The sequence below is a fragment of the Barbatula barbatula genome, assembly GCF_947034865.1.
Source record: "Barbatula barbatula genome assembly, chromosome: 11".
Lineage (NCBI taxonomy): Eukaryota > Metazoa > Chordata > Actinopteri > Cypriniformes > Nemacheilidae > Barbatula > Barbatula barbatula.
In genome coordinates, this window is record NC_136774.1 from 22,670,701 (window position 1) to 22,686,708 (window position 16,008).

A 16,008-nucleotide genomic window follows, 5' to 3' on the forward strand; every position below is an offset into this window, starting at 1 on the left:
CAATATGGACTTTTTCAAGAAAGAGACTCTTTGACATTTATGCAAATCCCTTGACTGGTCGCCCTTTATATTATTGTTTTGTAAATACGCTGCTGCTAATGTTTTTCAATATAATAAAAACAGAACAAAATTCATACAATATTGAATTGTTATATGCGTTGTTGTTGTCACAACAATATATTCAAGCATAGTCAGAGCATAATGTACATTTACATAGTCATTTAGCAGACGCTTTCATCCAAAGCGATTTAAAAAGAGTTCACGCAATAAGCGATATGTCATAAAAGAGCAATATTACCATAGGTGCTAATACAAAGTTAATGAAAGATCCCTGCTAACTTTATTTTGCTAGCTACGGTCGGGGTGTCTCGGAAGGCCGCGTCCTCCGCAGGTCACATTTGAAGCCTGCTACGTCATCGAGGCTGTCTCGTTTCATAATAGCAGGTATGCCGTATGCACCCTTCAAGTGCGACCTACTTTCACGACAATTCGGAGGACACATGAGGCGTATCCTTCGTCGGTAGAGATAACCCACCATTCACAAATCTATTGGAATAAACGGCAGCAGCCTTCCCTCAAATATGTGGCGTTTTTATCTTAGCAAGCATATGTAGTAAGCAAGTTTCAAAGTGTTTAGTGATTTTTAATCATTTGTTAAACTCCTTAAGCATTGTTTAGGGAGAAAGTGGTAAACGTTTTACCTCTTATAATCATGTAGAAATCATTTTGCAGTGTGTCCTACGAAGGACGTTTAGTTGAGGATCCTCCGGAGGACACGAAGACGCTTCCGATGGCGACCGCGCGTGGCCGCTGTCGAGCGTCGTGCGTGAGTCGTGACGTCACGGGAGCACGCACGCACAGCCAAGCGCGTGCGTATGCGTGGGAAATGTTTCCTGTGCGGGTCCGGTTCAGGAGCTAAACGCGAAATCAAACCACCTTCCCTCGCGCTTTTAAAACAACCATCCGTTTTATTTAGCGACCGTGTTTCTGCCGTAACCGCGTGAGAGAAAAAGACGCCCGGAATCTGCATCGAAAATAAAGAGGCCCAGGATTGATCAAATCCATCCATCCCAGCATGGACGGTACATGCAACTTTCATTTCGATTCGCTCGTGTAATGCATGCGCGGGCGTAACGCTCGTGTTATCGTGCGCGTTGAAACCAGCCCGGTTTGCGCGATGCCATGTTAAGCGAATTCTTTGTTTTCGTGTTGCTGTGAATTGCATATGATGCTACTGATATGGAAATGATGTCCCACCTCTGTCCTCGTGTATGCATGTCATTACATCGGCTCGCAGTGTTTGGGCTCGGTCCTAAACAACCGCTCTCCTTCAAAGCTGTGCTCTGTGTTATTTTAGTTAAAGATTTTACTGTCGATTTCTGACTGTTCGAACGCCATTGTCGGGGACGCGTTTGTTTTGGTGGATAAGTAAATGTGGTCTTCCTGTTGGACGTACGGTGTCAATCTGTCTTCGGTTTCAGGAGATGGAGATGGTCAGAGCCGGTGGTGTCTGTCCCAGGTCAAAGGTGCCGTTGACGATGACGTAGCTGAAGGTAAGACGCATACCTGCTTCAACACGAGATTTCCACAGGTTCAATTCACCTGGGACCAGTCCTCGCGAGCTTTCAGTAACGTAACGTGATTAAGTTCTTTGTTTACAGTGTTTTGCGTGGTAGGTATACCGTGTTTTACCGTAGTGATGACCCTGGTATGGTTTGCAATATGTTTATATAAGTATAAATGATGAGTCCCGATTCCAGTCATCTTAAATGACGTGTTTTTGGGAAAGCCTGTTAAAACCTGTTCCGTGTATAACAAACTTGAGTCCGGAAACTTTCACATGCATGAGTTATGAGAGTAAATTCAAATTGCGGCTGCTGTGTACATAAAGGGTCTGTTCTTCAGCCCCCCGTATTAAGTCAGAACATGGCACTGCCCAGCACCACGCTGCTGCCCGCCACAATACCACGAGAGGCGGACGGACAGACAGATAGATAGATAGACAGACAGACAGAGGAGAGAGATTGTTGTTGTGAGAGAGCGTAAGGGTGGGGGATGTCGCATGGTACTGTGCGTGCAGATGCCCGAGATGCCAGGCTCTGCGTTTGCCCACCCACACACACGCACACAAGTCTCTTATTATCTGAAAAACATTCAGTGTAACAATATGGTCGCATAGATGATCTTTTTAATAATTCAGTCTGTCTCTGTGTGTGTTTGTCCAGCTGACATCATCTCTGCGGTGGAGTTCAATCATTCCGGGGAGCTGTTGGCCACTGGAGACCGGGGTGGGAGAATAGTCATCTTCCAGCAAGAACAAGAGGTTCGACAACAGCTAACTGTTAAAGGAACAGTGCTTGTCTAAATTCGTCTTTTCACACCTATATTTTATTTCACGTAACAGTAGTGGACATTTTATTTGTTAACGGTTCATTAAAGCCGTGGGTTGTCACCTGCTGTGATTCTTGTGTTTATAACTAACACTAAACGGTTTCTAGGTTTCGTTTAAATTTTATTATGCAAACTGTAATTACATGTTTAACAGTGACATCCCTGTGTCTCTCGGCAGAGTAAGAACATTCCGCAGTGTCGTGCGGAGTATAACGTCTACAGCACGTTCCAGAGTCACGAGCCGGAGTTTGACTATCTGAAGAGTTTGGAAATTGAAGAGAAGATCAATAAGATCCGCTGGCTTCCACAGAAGAACGCTGCACACTTTCTGTTGTCAACAAATGGTGAGACGATGAGCATGTGTACATGCACTTTAAGAGCAAAGTTTCAGAGTAAGATCATCTATTTTAAGGTCACCGTGGATTCAAAACCGACAAATATATGATTTTGTTTTATGCTACAGATGTTTAAATAAAAAATGCAGCAGTGCATGTCATATATTTTTGTCAGTATGTTGACTCTCTAATAGTCAGGCCTGGCCTACAACTTTTAAGCATCAAATTGATTCCTGAAAAACAAAGTTGAGTCTGAACCTGAAAATGTTTTCTCTATATGTCTATAACAACAGGGTGGAAAACACCATTACAACGTCGGTCATGACTGCTTTAAAGCTCAGATTAGTGTGATATCTACTAGGCCTGAAGAATTTGATAACTGTTTGGCTTTGAATAAATCAAGTCACCGTTTTCAAGCTTAACGAAAAGAAAGTCGTTTGCTTTGCGATTAACAATGTAACCCTTAAAATGAACATATTTGCAACTATTATGGTTGTCGAGCATAATTTTCTCTACTTTCATTACTTGCACGTAGATAAAACCATCAAGCTTTGGAAGATCAGCGAGAGAGACAAGAGACCTGAAGGTTATAATCTAAAAGAGGAAGATGGCCGTTACCGACATCCATCTTCTCTGACGACACTACGGGTGCGTGGAGATTCAATCATATCGCTCTTTTGAAATGTGATGTTTTCTCTGACGTGATTTGCTCCTCGCAGGTTCCGGTGTTTCAGCCTATGGATCTGATGGTGGAAGCGAGTCCGAGGCGGGTGTACGCCAACGCTCACACGTACCACATCAACTCCATCTCGGTCAACAGTGACAACGAGACATATCTGTCTGCTGATGATCTCAGGATCAATCTGTGGCACCTGGACTTCACCGACCGAAGCTTCAGTATCCTATTCGCCCACCTGTTTGTGTGTTTATCAACATCTTTTTGATCTCTTTTCATGGAGTATCCACATCAGAGTAAAATAAGTATGGAACACGTCACCGGTTTCTCAGTAAATATATTTTGCAAATTTTCACCAGATGTCGTTTACAATCCAAATAATCAATACATACAAAGAAAACAAAACAAATTAAGTTACATTTAATAAAATGGCATGGAAAGCCGAGAAACCAAGGTGCCATTTCATAATGGGTAAAAGCAAAGGGCTCTCTCAAGACCTTCGCAACCTTATTGTTGCGAAATATACTGATGGCATTGGTTATAGAAGGATTGCTAAACTTCTGAATGTTCCAGTAAGCCGGTCAGATGAGACCAATATTGAACTGTTTGGATGCCATAATGCCCACAATTTTTGGAGTTCACATGGCACTGCACATCACCCCAAAAACACCACATCAACAGTGAAGTTTGGAAGTGGGCACATGATGGTGTGGGGCTGTTTTCAGCATTCGGCACGGGCAAACTTTATATTATTGAAGGAAGGGTGAATGGACACATTCTTGATAAAAATCTGCTGCCATCTACCAGAAGGATGAAGATGAATAAGGGTGGACATTTCAGCAAGGCAATGATTCCAAAAACACAGCCAAGGGAACTCTCAATTGGTAATAAAGCTGCTAGGATGGCCCAGCCAATCACCTGACTTGAATCCAATAGAAAATCTATGGAAAGAACTAAAGATCAGAGTTCATAGAAGAGGCCCACGGAACCTTCAAGATTTAAAGCAATACCAAAATCACACCTGAGCAATGCATGCGACTCATCTCTCCATACAGGAGGCGTCTTGAAGCTGTCATTACAAACAAAGGCTTTTGTACAAAGTACTAAATACATTTCTGTAAGGATGTTCAATACATTTCCCCTGTGTCATTCTAGTTTATTACATAAAACTTAATTTGTGAACACATTTGTTTTCTTTGTATGTGTGGATTATTTGGGATGTTAACGACATCTGGTGAAAATGTCATTTCTACAGCACCTTGAGAAAATACAGAGACAAATGGTGACGTGTTCAATATTTATTTTACCTGCTGTTTCTGAGCTTTTCTCAGTTTATCAGTGTATTTTATTTTCCTTGGACAAATTTGTCTGCAAAAGGAATGAATAGATGTAAATGTATTTATAAGTTTATCTCTTAACCACCGACCGCTCTCAGACATCGTGGATATCAAGCCATCTAACATGGAGGAGCTAACCGAAGTGATCACAGCGTCAGAGTTTCATCCGCTCCAGTGCAACACGTTTGTGTACGGCAGCAGTAAAGGCAGTGTCCGGCTGTGCGACATGAGAGCCTCTGCCCTGTGTGACCAACACTCTAAATGTAAGTAGCATAATTCAATCAGCTCTTTTTGGGTTAATACATTGAACAAGACGCACATTTCTTCAATTGTTGGTGTGTTTGTTATGGTAGTGTTTGAAGAACCTGAGGACCCCAGCACACGGTCCTTCTTCTCCGAAATCATCTCGTCCATCTCTGATGTCAAGTTCAGTCACAGCGGGCGTTACATGATGACCAGAGACTATCTGACCTTGAAGATCTGGGACCTTCACATGGAGAGCCAACCGGTGGAAACTTATCAGGTATAATGCTACCACTGTCACTGTGAGATGTTTGTTGTTTGCGCTTAAAAGTAACATAAGATAATAAATGTACACTGAAAACAAAGCTGTTTCGTCAGACTTGACCATTAGGGAGAGACTGGAATCTCTTTATTGATGTTTTATTGCATGATGTAATGATGGTTTTTCAGTGTAGAATGATGTTTCAGACATTGCAGATTTGGAAAGACAAAGATTCAGCTCAAAATGTTAAAGAAAGCCTGAAATCAAGTAACAACCCATTGAGCTTTTGGAAATGTTATGGTTTATAGGGAAGCACATCAGTAGAATCAAAAAGCATTGCATTTTATTAGGAATTGTTAAACATTCTGAGAGAAATATGTAAACTGTGTATTTATAAAATAAAGCTGAGGAGTTTTCTCTGCCTCTCCTCTGAATGTTATCCTGATGTGCTCGTATCTCTCCGCAGGTTCACGGTTTTCTCAGGAGTAAATTGTGCTCGCTCTACGAGAACGACTGTATTTTTGACAAGTTTGAATGCTGCTGGAAGGGAGATGACAGGTGAGATTATGTTTGTGGATGTCATTAATGCTCCGTGATGGTGTAAAGATGTGAGCTTGGCATGTTGCTGTTCGTGTTTGGATACACATTTTGTTAATGATCCGCTCGGCTGAAAACATCTGCGCTCACATCAGTGACATCACAGTTGATGATAAAAGCGAACTCCGTGTGTGGATGAGAGAGATGGTCTATACGATTTGATCACTCTGACAACATGGATCTGATGGTTTAATAGAATCACATACTGCTGACATATACAGACACATGCTAGTGTTTGTTTTCCCTTCCTAGTATATGACATTTTGGTTCCTTTTTATGTTCTTATAGTAATGGGAAGAGTGTCATTTCAGTTGATCTCATTATCCATCATTTTAGCAGCTGCTAGAGATTAGAGGTCACCCAAAAATAAAACTCGAGTCATTTATTCATCCTCAAGTGGTTCAAAACCTGTTCTTGTATAACTGAATGAAGTCAATGAGGGTCAATGTTGTTTGGTTGCCAACTTTCTTCGTTCTGCAGAAGAAAGAAAGTCACACAGGCTTGAAAAGACACTAGGTGTCCAATGATGAAATAATAATTTATCTCTTGAATACTAGTTGCTCAAAAGTTGAAAGTTTTACACATCATTTACACGCACTTTCCTCTTTGTTACAGTGAGGTAATGACAGGCTCCTATAACAACTTCTTCCGGATGTTTAATCGCGACGCCCAGCAAGACGTGACACTGGAGGCCTCCTGGGAAAACTGCTCCCCTGGCTACCCCCTCAAGACCTGGCGGGTGTGCGCGGGAAGCAGGCGTAAGAGGAACGAGATCGGGGTGGACTGCCTGGACTTCAGCCGAAAGATCCTCTACACCTCCTGGCATCCTCAGGATAATATTGTTGCCTTGGCAACAGTCAATAACCTTTACGTATTCCAGGAGAAACTGAATCCGGAATTTTAAACTGGTTAATCTCCAGCTTCAGGAGATAAATGGGATTCGTTTCAATCTTGTATCCATGCACAAACTCTCCTGAAACACATACATAGTCTTACTGTTATTAACCACTGTAGTCTGAGAAAAGAAAACGTTGGATTGTGTTAATTGATACACTGTAGACTGGAAGAAGGTTTTTTTTTAGTTGCATTACTGTTTTCTTTTTTGCTTATTTCTTTTGGCACATTGTTGAGCTGTCATATAGCTTTAAACATAAAGTCATCATCAAATTCATCGCTCATTTAATCTGAAACACGCAAACTGACCATCACGTGACCTGCGGAATCCAACATAATACATTGTCATACTCATAACACAGAATCAATTCCTGTAGCAAGGTTTGTCAAATTCCTCATGCACTAATCGCCCCTTTCTGAACTCAGGCCCGGTGTACCCAAAACTCTGTCTAATGCCTGAACACGTCCACAAGTGCAATTGACTTGAAGCAGGGTTCCTGAACAGCTACATCCTTTCTGACGAAGTCCCTAATGGGCAAACTAATCGTGGCATTATTTTATGCAATATCGTAGTGTTTGTGAAATAGAGACTTGTTAATTGGTCTCTTTCATCGTTTTATAGGGAGACCCAAATGTTTTGAGACTCAAGTAAATGTTCGTGCAGATGCGCATGTTTTATAACGTCATATGATTTTGGCATCTTGTGTGTCATTTTCTTTGCAGCCTTTTAATACGGAGTGGTTCCTGGGAGGTGAAGAGAATGCTCTAGATATTTTTATATGAATTTTCAAAATCTAAATATTCTCCTTAACAGTATTTAGTGAATTTTATGCAGTCGTGTTACTGTCTACGAGCTGTTGATCGGTGCAGAATGATTCTGTATAATTGAGTGTTTACATGGATATCAGACCTGCTGTATATGAACAAACCCTCAAGTGTGTTCCATTTTATCCTAATAGTTGTCAAACCCAAATAGTAAAAAATAAAACTGAATTTTAAGACCGAAAAATTCCATCTTGTTGGGATCATTTTTACATTTAGAGGTCGGATCTTTCGTTATTATAAAGCTGATTTCGGTCAAATTAAAGTCAAACCGAACGATGTTGTGAATGTGATGACGTCACGAGGACGCTCATGTGGGGCCATTCAGGGGCTGTGGATGCGTGTGCGCGTGCTCGCCGTGTTGACGGACGCGAGTGACTGAAGAGGCAACATGTCCACCGCAGCCGCCGCGCAACTGAACAACAATGAAGAACCGGGACTCCACGGTAAAACATTTCTCCTCGGGACGACTAGCCGCGGCTTTAAAGCGGCTGTTTGTGTGGCTTTTAATTTTCTCGGCGGCTTTAAAACGCTGTTATGCAACATCTATTGTTTCATTTTGCTCAATGGCAGGAATTTCGCGGGGAGGGGCTTGAGGGGCGGGAACGTGTTATGGCGTCCTAACGTGAGCGCCAATGCAAACGACGTAAAGTCGCACTCGTTTCCGCGTCGCGTAGCAACTGGGAGTGATTGACGGAGCTCGAGCCAATCGCTAGTTTTGCAGTACGCCCGTCTGAAGCGGAGGCGGGGCTTAGTCGATGTCAAAACAAGGCGAAGATGCTGCTCGGAAAAATGGAGACTGGTGGGCTAAATAAATCAAACCTAACTCGAGTGTATTAATCGACTTATGGCGACATATTTTAATAATCTTGTTTGTTTTTGTTGTGGTTGATTGTGAGTCTTTGTTTTACTAACCAGAGATTTCTAAACTTCAGGGGGGAGAAAACATACCAAAAGCTTCAGGGCCTTCATTGTTTGTCTTGGGAGTCAAATATATATTAAAAGAATCCTGATAAATATATATTTATATTTCTTTGGTCAAGGTCTGAATATTGTTATTTTGTGTCACGTTAAGTGTTTGTTCATGTACATTATGTAATTTCTCGTTGATCTCTGATGGAATTATTTCTTATTTGATGTCCTTTTTAATAAAACAGGGCTGAATGTTACTATTTTTGTTATTTTTATATTATTGTTTGTTTGTTACTTTGTTTTTGTCTGTAAGGTGTGCTTAACCTTAATAATTGAAAGCACATCAGAAAAACAGACTGTTTTACTTCATCAGAGCCATTTTTGTCTAAAGAAAAAGAAATCGTATGTTTAAAATGACATTTGTCTTTAAATACATTATGAATCAAATCTTTAGACATCTAGAGCCAAGAATAAACTGCATTGACACTATTCTTATCGCAATTATTCTGTCATAGTACAATATATCATATTTTATTGTCAATATGTGAAAACAGCCATCAGACATATTAGCATACTGTTAAAAGTGATGTCCAGACTGGCCTTTGTCTTTACCGCATTCGCTTTCCGAGAGCTTTCAGAAGGTGTAAACTCGTGGCAGTGCTAGACATTCAGTGCTGTAGGTTTATGAGCGTCTGTGGCACACACACAGATCTGGGTTACGGTCACAGCGGGTGGACGAGAGAGTGAAAAGCAGAGGGCGGATTGATGTGCTACACATTACATAATGCCCCCTCCACCTCCCGAACCCCTCGCTCCTGCGGTGCAGTCCATTAAAGCTGCTCTAGGATCAGTGCATTCGCACAACTGCAGCCGCAGATTGCGTAACTAGACCAGTGACCTGGTGTGATATCCGTGGATTGTGTTTAATATCATATCACACTGATGTCGTACAGAAATATTATGATCAGTGGCCAAGATGATGAAACAACTAGTACTTATATTGTTTCATGATTCAAGGGTGTTGCTGTGTGGTTGTTCATGCTCATCCCAAATCTCTATTTTATAGATTTGCTTGCTTCTAGTTATGACTTGTTCCTCTGTTAGTGTATTCTGGAGTGTTTTGTGTTATCATCAAGCAGGCCAACATAACATTATTTGCTCAATTTGCGATAACATTAAAGGCACTTTGAACTGTCAATACTTATTTTGTGGAATATTGCAGTTTGATTTATTGATTTATTGCAGGTCACTATTTCTTTGAATTCACGTGCCCTTATAATCTTAAACAAAGCGGCCATAACTCAGACCGTTTCTGTAGATCTCAGGTTAATCTTGAGTACTTACAGAATAGTATCGCATCCTTCAAATATCCGAGATATATTTGAAGGGTGCGATACTTGGCACACATTGCCAAGAAAACACAGACATCAGTTTCACTTACCGCGTGCGGTTCATGTCCAGAATCTTTTAGCGCTGAGACCGCCGGTCCGTCGATCAGTTTTAAACAATCTCCAAATCCAGCGTTTTATCCACCGTTTATACAACATTCATCACCCAAATGCAGTGAACAAACCACACAGCTGAACTTCACGAACATCTCTCTCTCTCTCCTGCACACATGTGAAAGTGATTTGTGCACATGCTCCTTCTCCCACCCTTCACGGTTGACGCGTGGGCATGCTTTTCCGTGAGCATTGTCCAATGGACTAAGAAAAGTTGTTACGTAACGATTTTTCATGTTCGAACAAAACTTTCCCAAACCTGTACGAATGTGGGGGGTTGTATCGAGCACAGAAATACTACGTCATACGTCCAACTTGTTTTTTGACAAGTTGACCATGTTAAGTATGAGAAGACAGCACGTTTAACATTGTATAGAAGTCAGAATGCCTGATACACTGTTGCACAACCCCTTTAAATAAAAACATTAATCTCAACCTCCAAATATCTCTTCTCTGCATGACGTCCATGTGCAAAGACGGGACTATATTGACTATCCAGTGGCCAGACTTCCAACGATCCAATGAATTCCTGAAGAACGATGCTCTACTCACTGTGCTACAGAAAATCCTTCATTATAATTCATCTAGTTACTGTAGTCATTCACCTCAATTAACAAGCAGATGCTTTTGGATATATCAAAGCACTTCAGATTGTAGCACTTGTTATGGTTCAGCTCTTCGGCGAGTCTCGGCAGTCCGTTTTCAGCCCTGAGATTTGTATAGTTTTGATGCATCAGATGCCTCTCTGAGTTCAAGCCATGGGAATGCCGGAGTAAAGCATTGCCATGCCAACAGCCCCTGTAAGGCAAATACAGAAGTTTAGTGTTGTGTGCTATGAGGGGTAAGACTTTAGTTTTATAAAAATGATCAAATATACTTGTTTAGGGTGTCGGTGACTACTTGTTCATTCTTGTGCTCATTGGATGGGCTTTTTTGAATAGGCCGTCCTAGCATCATGTTCTCATCCACAGCATAGCACATTTTGGACGTCGCCCTTATTTAACACATCTGAGAATTCTTGGTCAGGTCTTCATTTCACCACTAAACCAAACTAAGCATCCATCACACCAGATCATGTCATTAAAGCATCATGGGACCTGTCTGTGAATCTGTGTTTCCTAGCAACAGAGAGGGTCAGACAGCATTTACATGTGTGTTATGTTTGCACCAGGTCAACAGAGAAACGTGTGCTCTTAGTGCTCATTTCTACTCACAGGGAGAACGGCTGTCTTTTAGTTCTCCTGACTCTGACTCTTTTCTTTATCTCTCAATCTGTTTGTGTTTCAGGGTCCTGGGTGGAGCTGGAAATGAATGGAAACACTCAACAGCAGAACCTCAGTTTGCCGTCGCTGCTTGGGAACGGGAATGAAGGCGAGTCGCAGGCTTCACAGGCCCTGCAGGCCATTGAGGAGGAAGCGGTGGTGTTAACGGGAGGACTCGAGCACGTCCCATCATCCTCCTCTATTCATAATGGAGACATGGAGAAAATATTGCTGGACGCCCAGCATGAGTCCAGCCCCAGCACCTCCTCCTGCAACAGGTACGAACCCAGAGAAGATGTCGTTGCTTAGAGTTTGCTCGGCTTAGGAGATCACAGTTGTGTTTCATTTAAATATTAACTTAGTCTCAGATGTTTCTTCTAAAATTGTACGGAAAATAAAAAGAGAAACAAATGAGAGCATAATCACACGTAGAGTATGGAGGTGTAAAATGAATGTAGATTGTAGTGGTAAAATAATCTGTTTGTTGAGAAATGTTTGAGTTCAAATTAAAATCTTCGGTAATGTTGACTTGAGACATCGTTGACATCTCTTCTGAAACTCTGACGACAGAGACATTTGTGTGTTTGCGACTCTTTTTCTCAGGATGAATATCTGAGACGCATGTACATTTGTTCTCAATGAGTTTTGTCCACATGCGCAGATTGCGGTTCAGTCAATAAACTCTTGTTTTCTGATGTGTATAATGTGACATTGCATTTGAAATGTGTTTTCACAGCCCACCACGACCACACAGTCCAGAGCAAGATGAGGGACAGATCATGTTTGATGTGGAGATGCCCAGCGAGAGAGACTGTCAGGTGAATATATGAATCCACAGCAGCAAACACTGTAGAATATTAAACATTAAAGCTTCCCAATGCTGATATGAATGTGATTTTTAGTGTGCTTGAGGTTAACTTTGATCTAAAACCTTCCGAGCTGCCTAACTATAAAAGATTTTAAGGTATCAAACGGTGGAAGATCACAAGGTTTAGGGAACACAGTCTGTGTCTTGTCTCGTCTTCATCGTATCCCATCTCTCCTTATCCCTTACAGTCAGAGGATGATGGTTCGGAGAAGGACAGAGATGATGACATCCTCATGAATAAAGGGGAGAGTTGGGTGTCAGACTGGTCCAGTCGACCTGAAAACATTCCCCCAAAGTAAGTAATTGTATGCCGAGTGATGCTCTATGCGTGTCTTTACACCATAAAACACTCTTAATGCATCTCCCAAATGCATTCGTGTGAATTAAATCTACGAAATCTGTGAAAAGACCATTACAAATGTTCTTTAAAAAAACGAAATATACATTTGTACAATGTTCATCATTGAATGACTTATAGGGAGTTCCACTTCCGCCACCCGAAGCGCTCTGGATCCGTGTCTCTCAGCATGAGGAAGACGGGCGCTATGAAGAAAGGTGGCATGTTTTCTGCAGAGTTCATCAAAGTCTTCATGCCGTCATTGCTGCTCACTCACATCCTCGCCCTGGGACTGGGGTGAGTGCCGCGTCTCAGCTGACCAATCAGAATCTACAATCGAAACTGGTTTATTGTATTCACACTTCAATAAATATAGATGCAGACACAGATGTCTAGTTACATGTCTGTGATGTTTTATTCAGGATCTACATTGGAAAAAGGTTGAGCGCACCTTCCACCAGCTCGTTCTAAACCTGATCAGACCCCAGTGCCTGGACGTCTCGTCTCGAGTGGAGAAAAATAAGTGGCCAAACATGTGTGATAAATCTCTCTCTCTCTCTCTCTCTCTCTCTCTCATCCACCCACCCCGCTGTCATCTAGTGTTTGATTCCGTGGTCCTGGTTCCACCGGTTCACCTGCTGCTTCTTGCTCTCTGATGCCGTGACTTCTTTACTTATTGATGCAGATGTTTTTCCCCCTTTTTAATTTGCAAAGGTACTACATTTTTCATTGAACCTCTGTATACGCTGTTTAAACACGTTTGAGATAGCTGTCTAGTCTAGATATCTATCCATCACTACATCCAGACATTTATTTAAGCGTGCTGCACTTCAAAGGCCGCAGTCTGCAGTGGGTGAACAGCCAGAACATTCACCATCTCATTTACTCTGTTAGGTACCACATGACAGAAACACAGTATTCGGCAGTATTAAAGTGAATTGGCTCTTATTAAGAAATCTGACGTTTAATTCGAATTCAGATTTATTTTCTTTAAATATATTATAAGCTTGATTTATTATTATTTATTTAGTGTATTATGAGAATGAAAGCATTGTTTAAAGATACTTAGACCTACTTTGCATAGAAGGTAAACTTGGAAACTTTACAGTTCTCAAGCCGTCAGCTTCCAGTACGAAATATATAAACTCCAAACATTTCAAAACCTGTGGTTTATAAACGACAAACTAAGGAACTGATGAATAAATTGAATAATTGATCCAGATAACTTTCTGATCAGATGGCTGTACATATCCAGCCCTTCTGTCGATGTGGTTAAGGAAGTTGGCGTTAAGGTTAATATAACAGCAACACAAACACACACTTATTTGCCTCGATGCATATCCTGCTGTTTCACACGGGGCTCACGGCCGTCTCTGACTGTGTATCTCTGTGTCAAAGTGTTTCCACTGTGATAGTACATCTGCCAACCCAACACGAGTTTCCATGCACCTCGTGCGGATAAGTTTTAAAGATGATCGCTGCAGACTCTGTTTAACTGTTTATTTGTCCCGCGTTATAACAACACCGTACAGTCTTTGGTTTTACTGTGAACTGGTGATATAACTTTATGAAAGTACCATAGGTGTGCATTATAGGCTAATTTATGTACATTTGTCATGAGAGTAGAGACAATACCCCATTGTATTCCATACCCCGTGTACATATGTTTATGCAATGTAGTGTAGCTTAACAGATAACAGATTCCTCATCATGTCAAAGTCATATTTCCCACCGAGATCAAAAATAAAGTCATAATGCTTAAATATAGAGAGGTTTTGGTTTGAGGTAAATTGTGACCTCAGTGTTCTTGGCAGGCTTTGTAAGCTTCACTCGTATGTACTTTAGTAACACTTTAAAAACCAAGTTCTACGTTTTATGAAGCAGATTTTTTGCACCCAGATCTTGTGCCACGTTTCTCACCTTATGCTTTAACTATCTCAGAGAGGGAGTGGATTTTGCGTTACTTTAACTGAGCACCTGTTTTGAGCCGCATTGCATGTGTGTGTTATGATGTGGGAGGTGAAACTGACCCCTGCGCGGGACAGAAGAAGAACTGTGAATGCAGAAGTTGTCGTTCAAGTCATTAATGATAAACTAGCCCCGCCCTGTATGTGTGGGGTGGGATCACGATCGTATATGTTTTACGCCCATTATTATGTTTTCTCTCTCTGTTATATGTTTTTTGTTGTTTTTCTTTTTTGCTTGAATTATGAGTGTGGATTCTGGAGGGCGGGGCCCTTGTGACTGACAGCTCCTGGATGTGTTTCCTTTTGATAGCGACTGGAGCGATGAAGCAACGATTATGTCGTTTATTTTCATTTGTCAGATGGAGGAAAGCTGAATAATATTAAAATAGCAAATATAACCTGACATTCTTGAGACGTCATCTTTTTCTTTTGTTCTCATTTCATTATTGGTTTGAGCGCCAATGCTAAATGTTTAGAAAGATATTAAAATCGATTTAAAAAAGCATGCTCTTGTTTTCACATTCATACTGTATTTATTGAAATTATTTATTGGAAGTAAATAAAAACGAAACTAGAACTTAAATTACTAAAGCAATATTAAAAATAAATAAAGAATTAACATATAACAAAATTGATAATTTTTTTTTAACAAATTCAAAATTAGTAATAAAACTAAGGACACGGTGACTTTAACCTATTTAAAGTATAGCGGTACACTGTAAAGAATATCTGTAGAAATTACAGCAGTTTGCCAGTAACTTACTGTAGATTTACAGTAGCAAAGCATTCTGGGAACCTTTTTCTGTTTTCTTTTCTAATTTTGGTTCCCAGAATGCTTTGCATGAGGCTGTTATTTTATTGTATTTTTTGTAAAGATAAAGACTTCGTGTTTAATGTTCATTTATCTTTGAACAAACTGTTGCCAATAAATAAGATCAATATAAATCTACAGTAAGTTACTGGAAACTACCTGCATAACTACAGAAAAAACAATTACAGAGTATGGCCTCAATATTGTTTTTCTAAATAAATTTTTCCATGTAACTTTGTAATATTAAAAATGAAATAAAATTTAAAAGACTATATTATAATCGCTTGTTTCTAGTTTTAACATTTTAAGGGCTACATAGTATAAAGCAGTGGTTCTCCTTCACATTTTGGATTTGTTCTTAACACATAATAAGCAGAGAGTTATAATTCTCATGTGAGCACATTATTTACCTTCCAGCGCTCAGGGCCATAATATAATCATTAATAGCAATGAATCATATATTATTGGATAAATATGGACACAGAAAAAATGTTTAAATTTCGACATGCTAACGTCAACTTGTTTATTTTTCATGCTTTTTTGCATAAACGGGGTGCCGCCTGAATAGCTTTTGTGTCATGTCAATCTTACCAGTGGGGAAAACATCACAACAGTTTTCATTCTTCATTGACTTACTTCATATTCATCCATTTCTCTTGACAAAGGTTGCTCGTGTAAGGTGAAAGTGGGCTTGTGGCTAATCTGCAGTCTGCATGAGTGTGTGTGCTATTTGATACTGTAAAGGGAGTGTCCGCTGACTGAATGCATGACTCTTTCGAGCACTGTGAATGC

General features: G+C 40.6%; 2 protein-coding genes across 4 annotated transcripts; both read left to right on the plus strand.

Moving 5' to 3' along the window:
- Positions 1–819: 819 nt before the first annotated feature.
- ppp2r2aa (protein phosphatase 2, regulatory subunit B, alpha a) lies at positions 820–7,814 on the plus strand. 2 transcript variants are annotated; one of them, XM_079467129.1, is made up of 10 exons: positions 820–1,082; positions 1,482–1,553; positions 2,226–2,323; positions 2,570–2,735; positions 3,262–3,374; positions 3,446–3,623; positions 4,838–5,002; positions 5,093–5,262; positions 5,711–5,802; positions 6,457–7,814. In XM_079467129.1, the coding sequence occupies exons 1-10, from the start codon at positions 1,076–1,078 to the stop codon at positions 6,743–6,745; spliced, it is 1,350 nt and encodes a 449-aa protein (XP_079323255.1). In that variant the 5' UTR covers positions 820–1,075; the 3' UTR covers positions 6,746–7,814. The 2 variants fall into 2 exon arrangements, with proteins under 2 accessions (XP_079323255.1, XP_079323254.1); XM_079467128.1 differs by lacking the exon at positions 820–1,082 and having other exon boundaries at positions 1,298–1,553; positions 6,457–7,781.
- A 51-nt stretch (positions 7,815–7,865) lies between these two features.
- bnip3la (BCL2 interacting protein 3 like a) lies at positions 7,866–14,808 on the plus strand. 2 transcript variants are annotated; one of them, XM_079467130.1, is made up of 6 exons: positions 7,866–8,003; positions 11,259–11,511; positions 11,970–12,051; positions 12,290–12,396; positions 12,580–12,735; positions 12,861–14,808. In XM_079467130.1, exons 1-6 carry the CDS (start codon positions 7,949–7,951, stop codon positions 12,907–12,909), a joined length of 702 nt encoding a protein of 233 aa, XP_079323256.1. In that variant the 5' UTR covers positions 7,866–7,948; the 3' UTR covers positions 12,910–14,808. The 2 variants fall into 2 exon arrangements, with proteins under 2 accessions (XP_079323256.1, XP_079323257.1); XM_079467131.1 differs by lacking the exon at positions 7,866–8,003 and adding an exon at positions 8,301–8,359.
- The last annotated feature ends 1,200 nt before the right edge of the window (positions 14,809–16,008 follow it).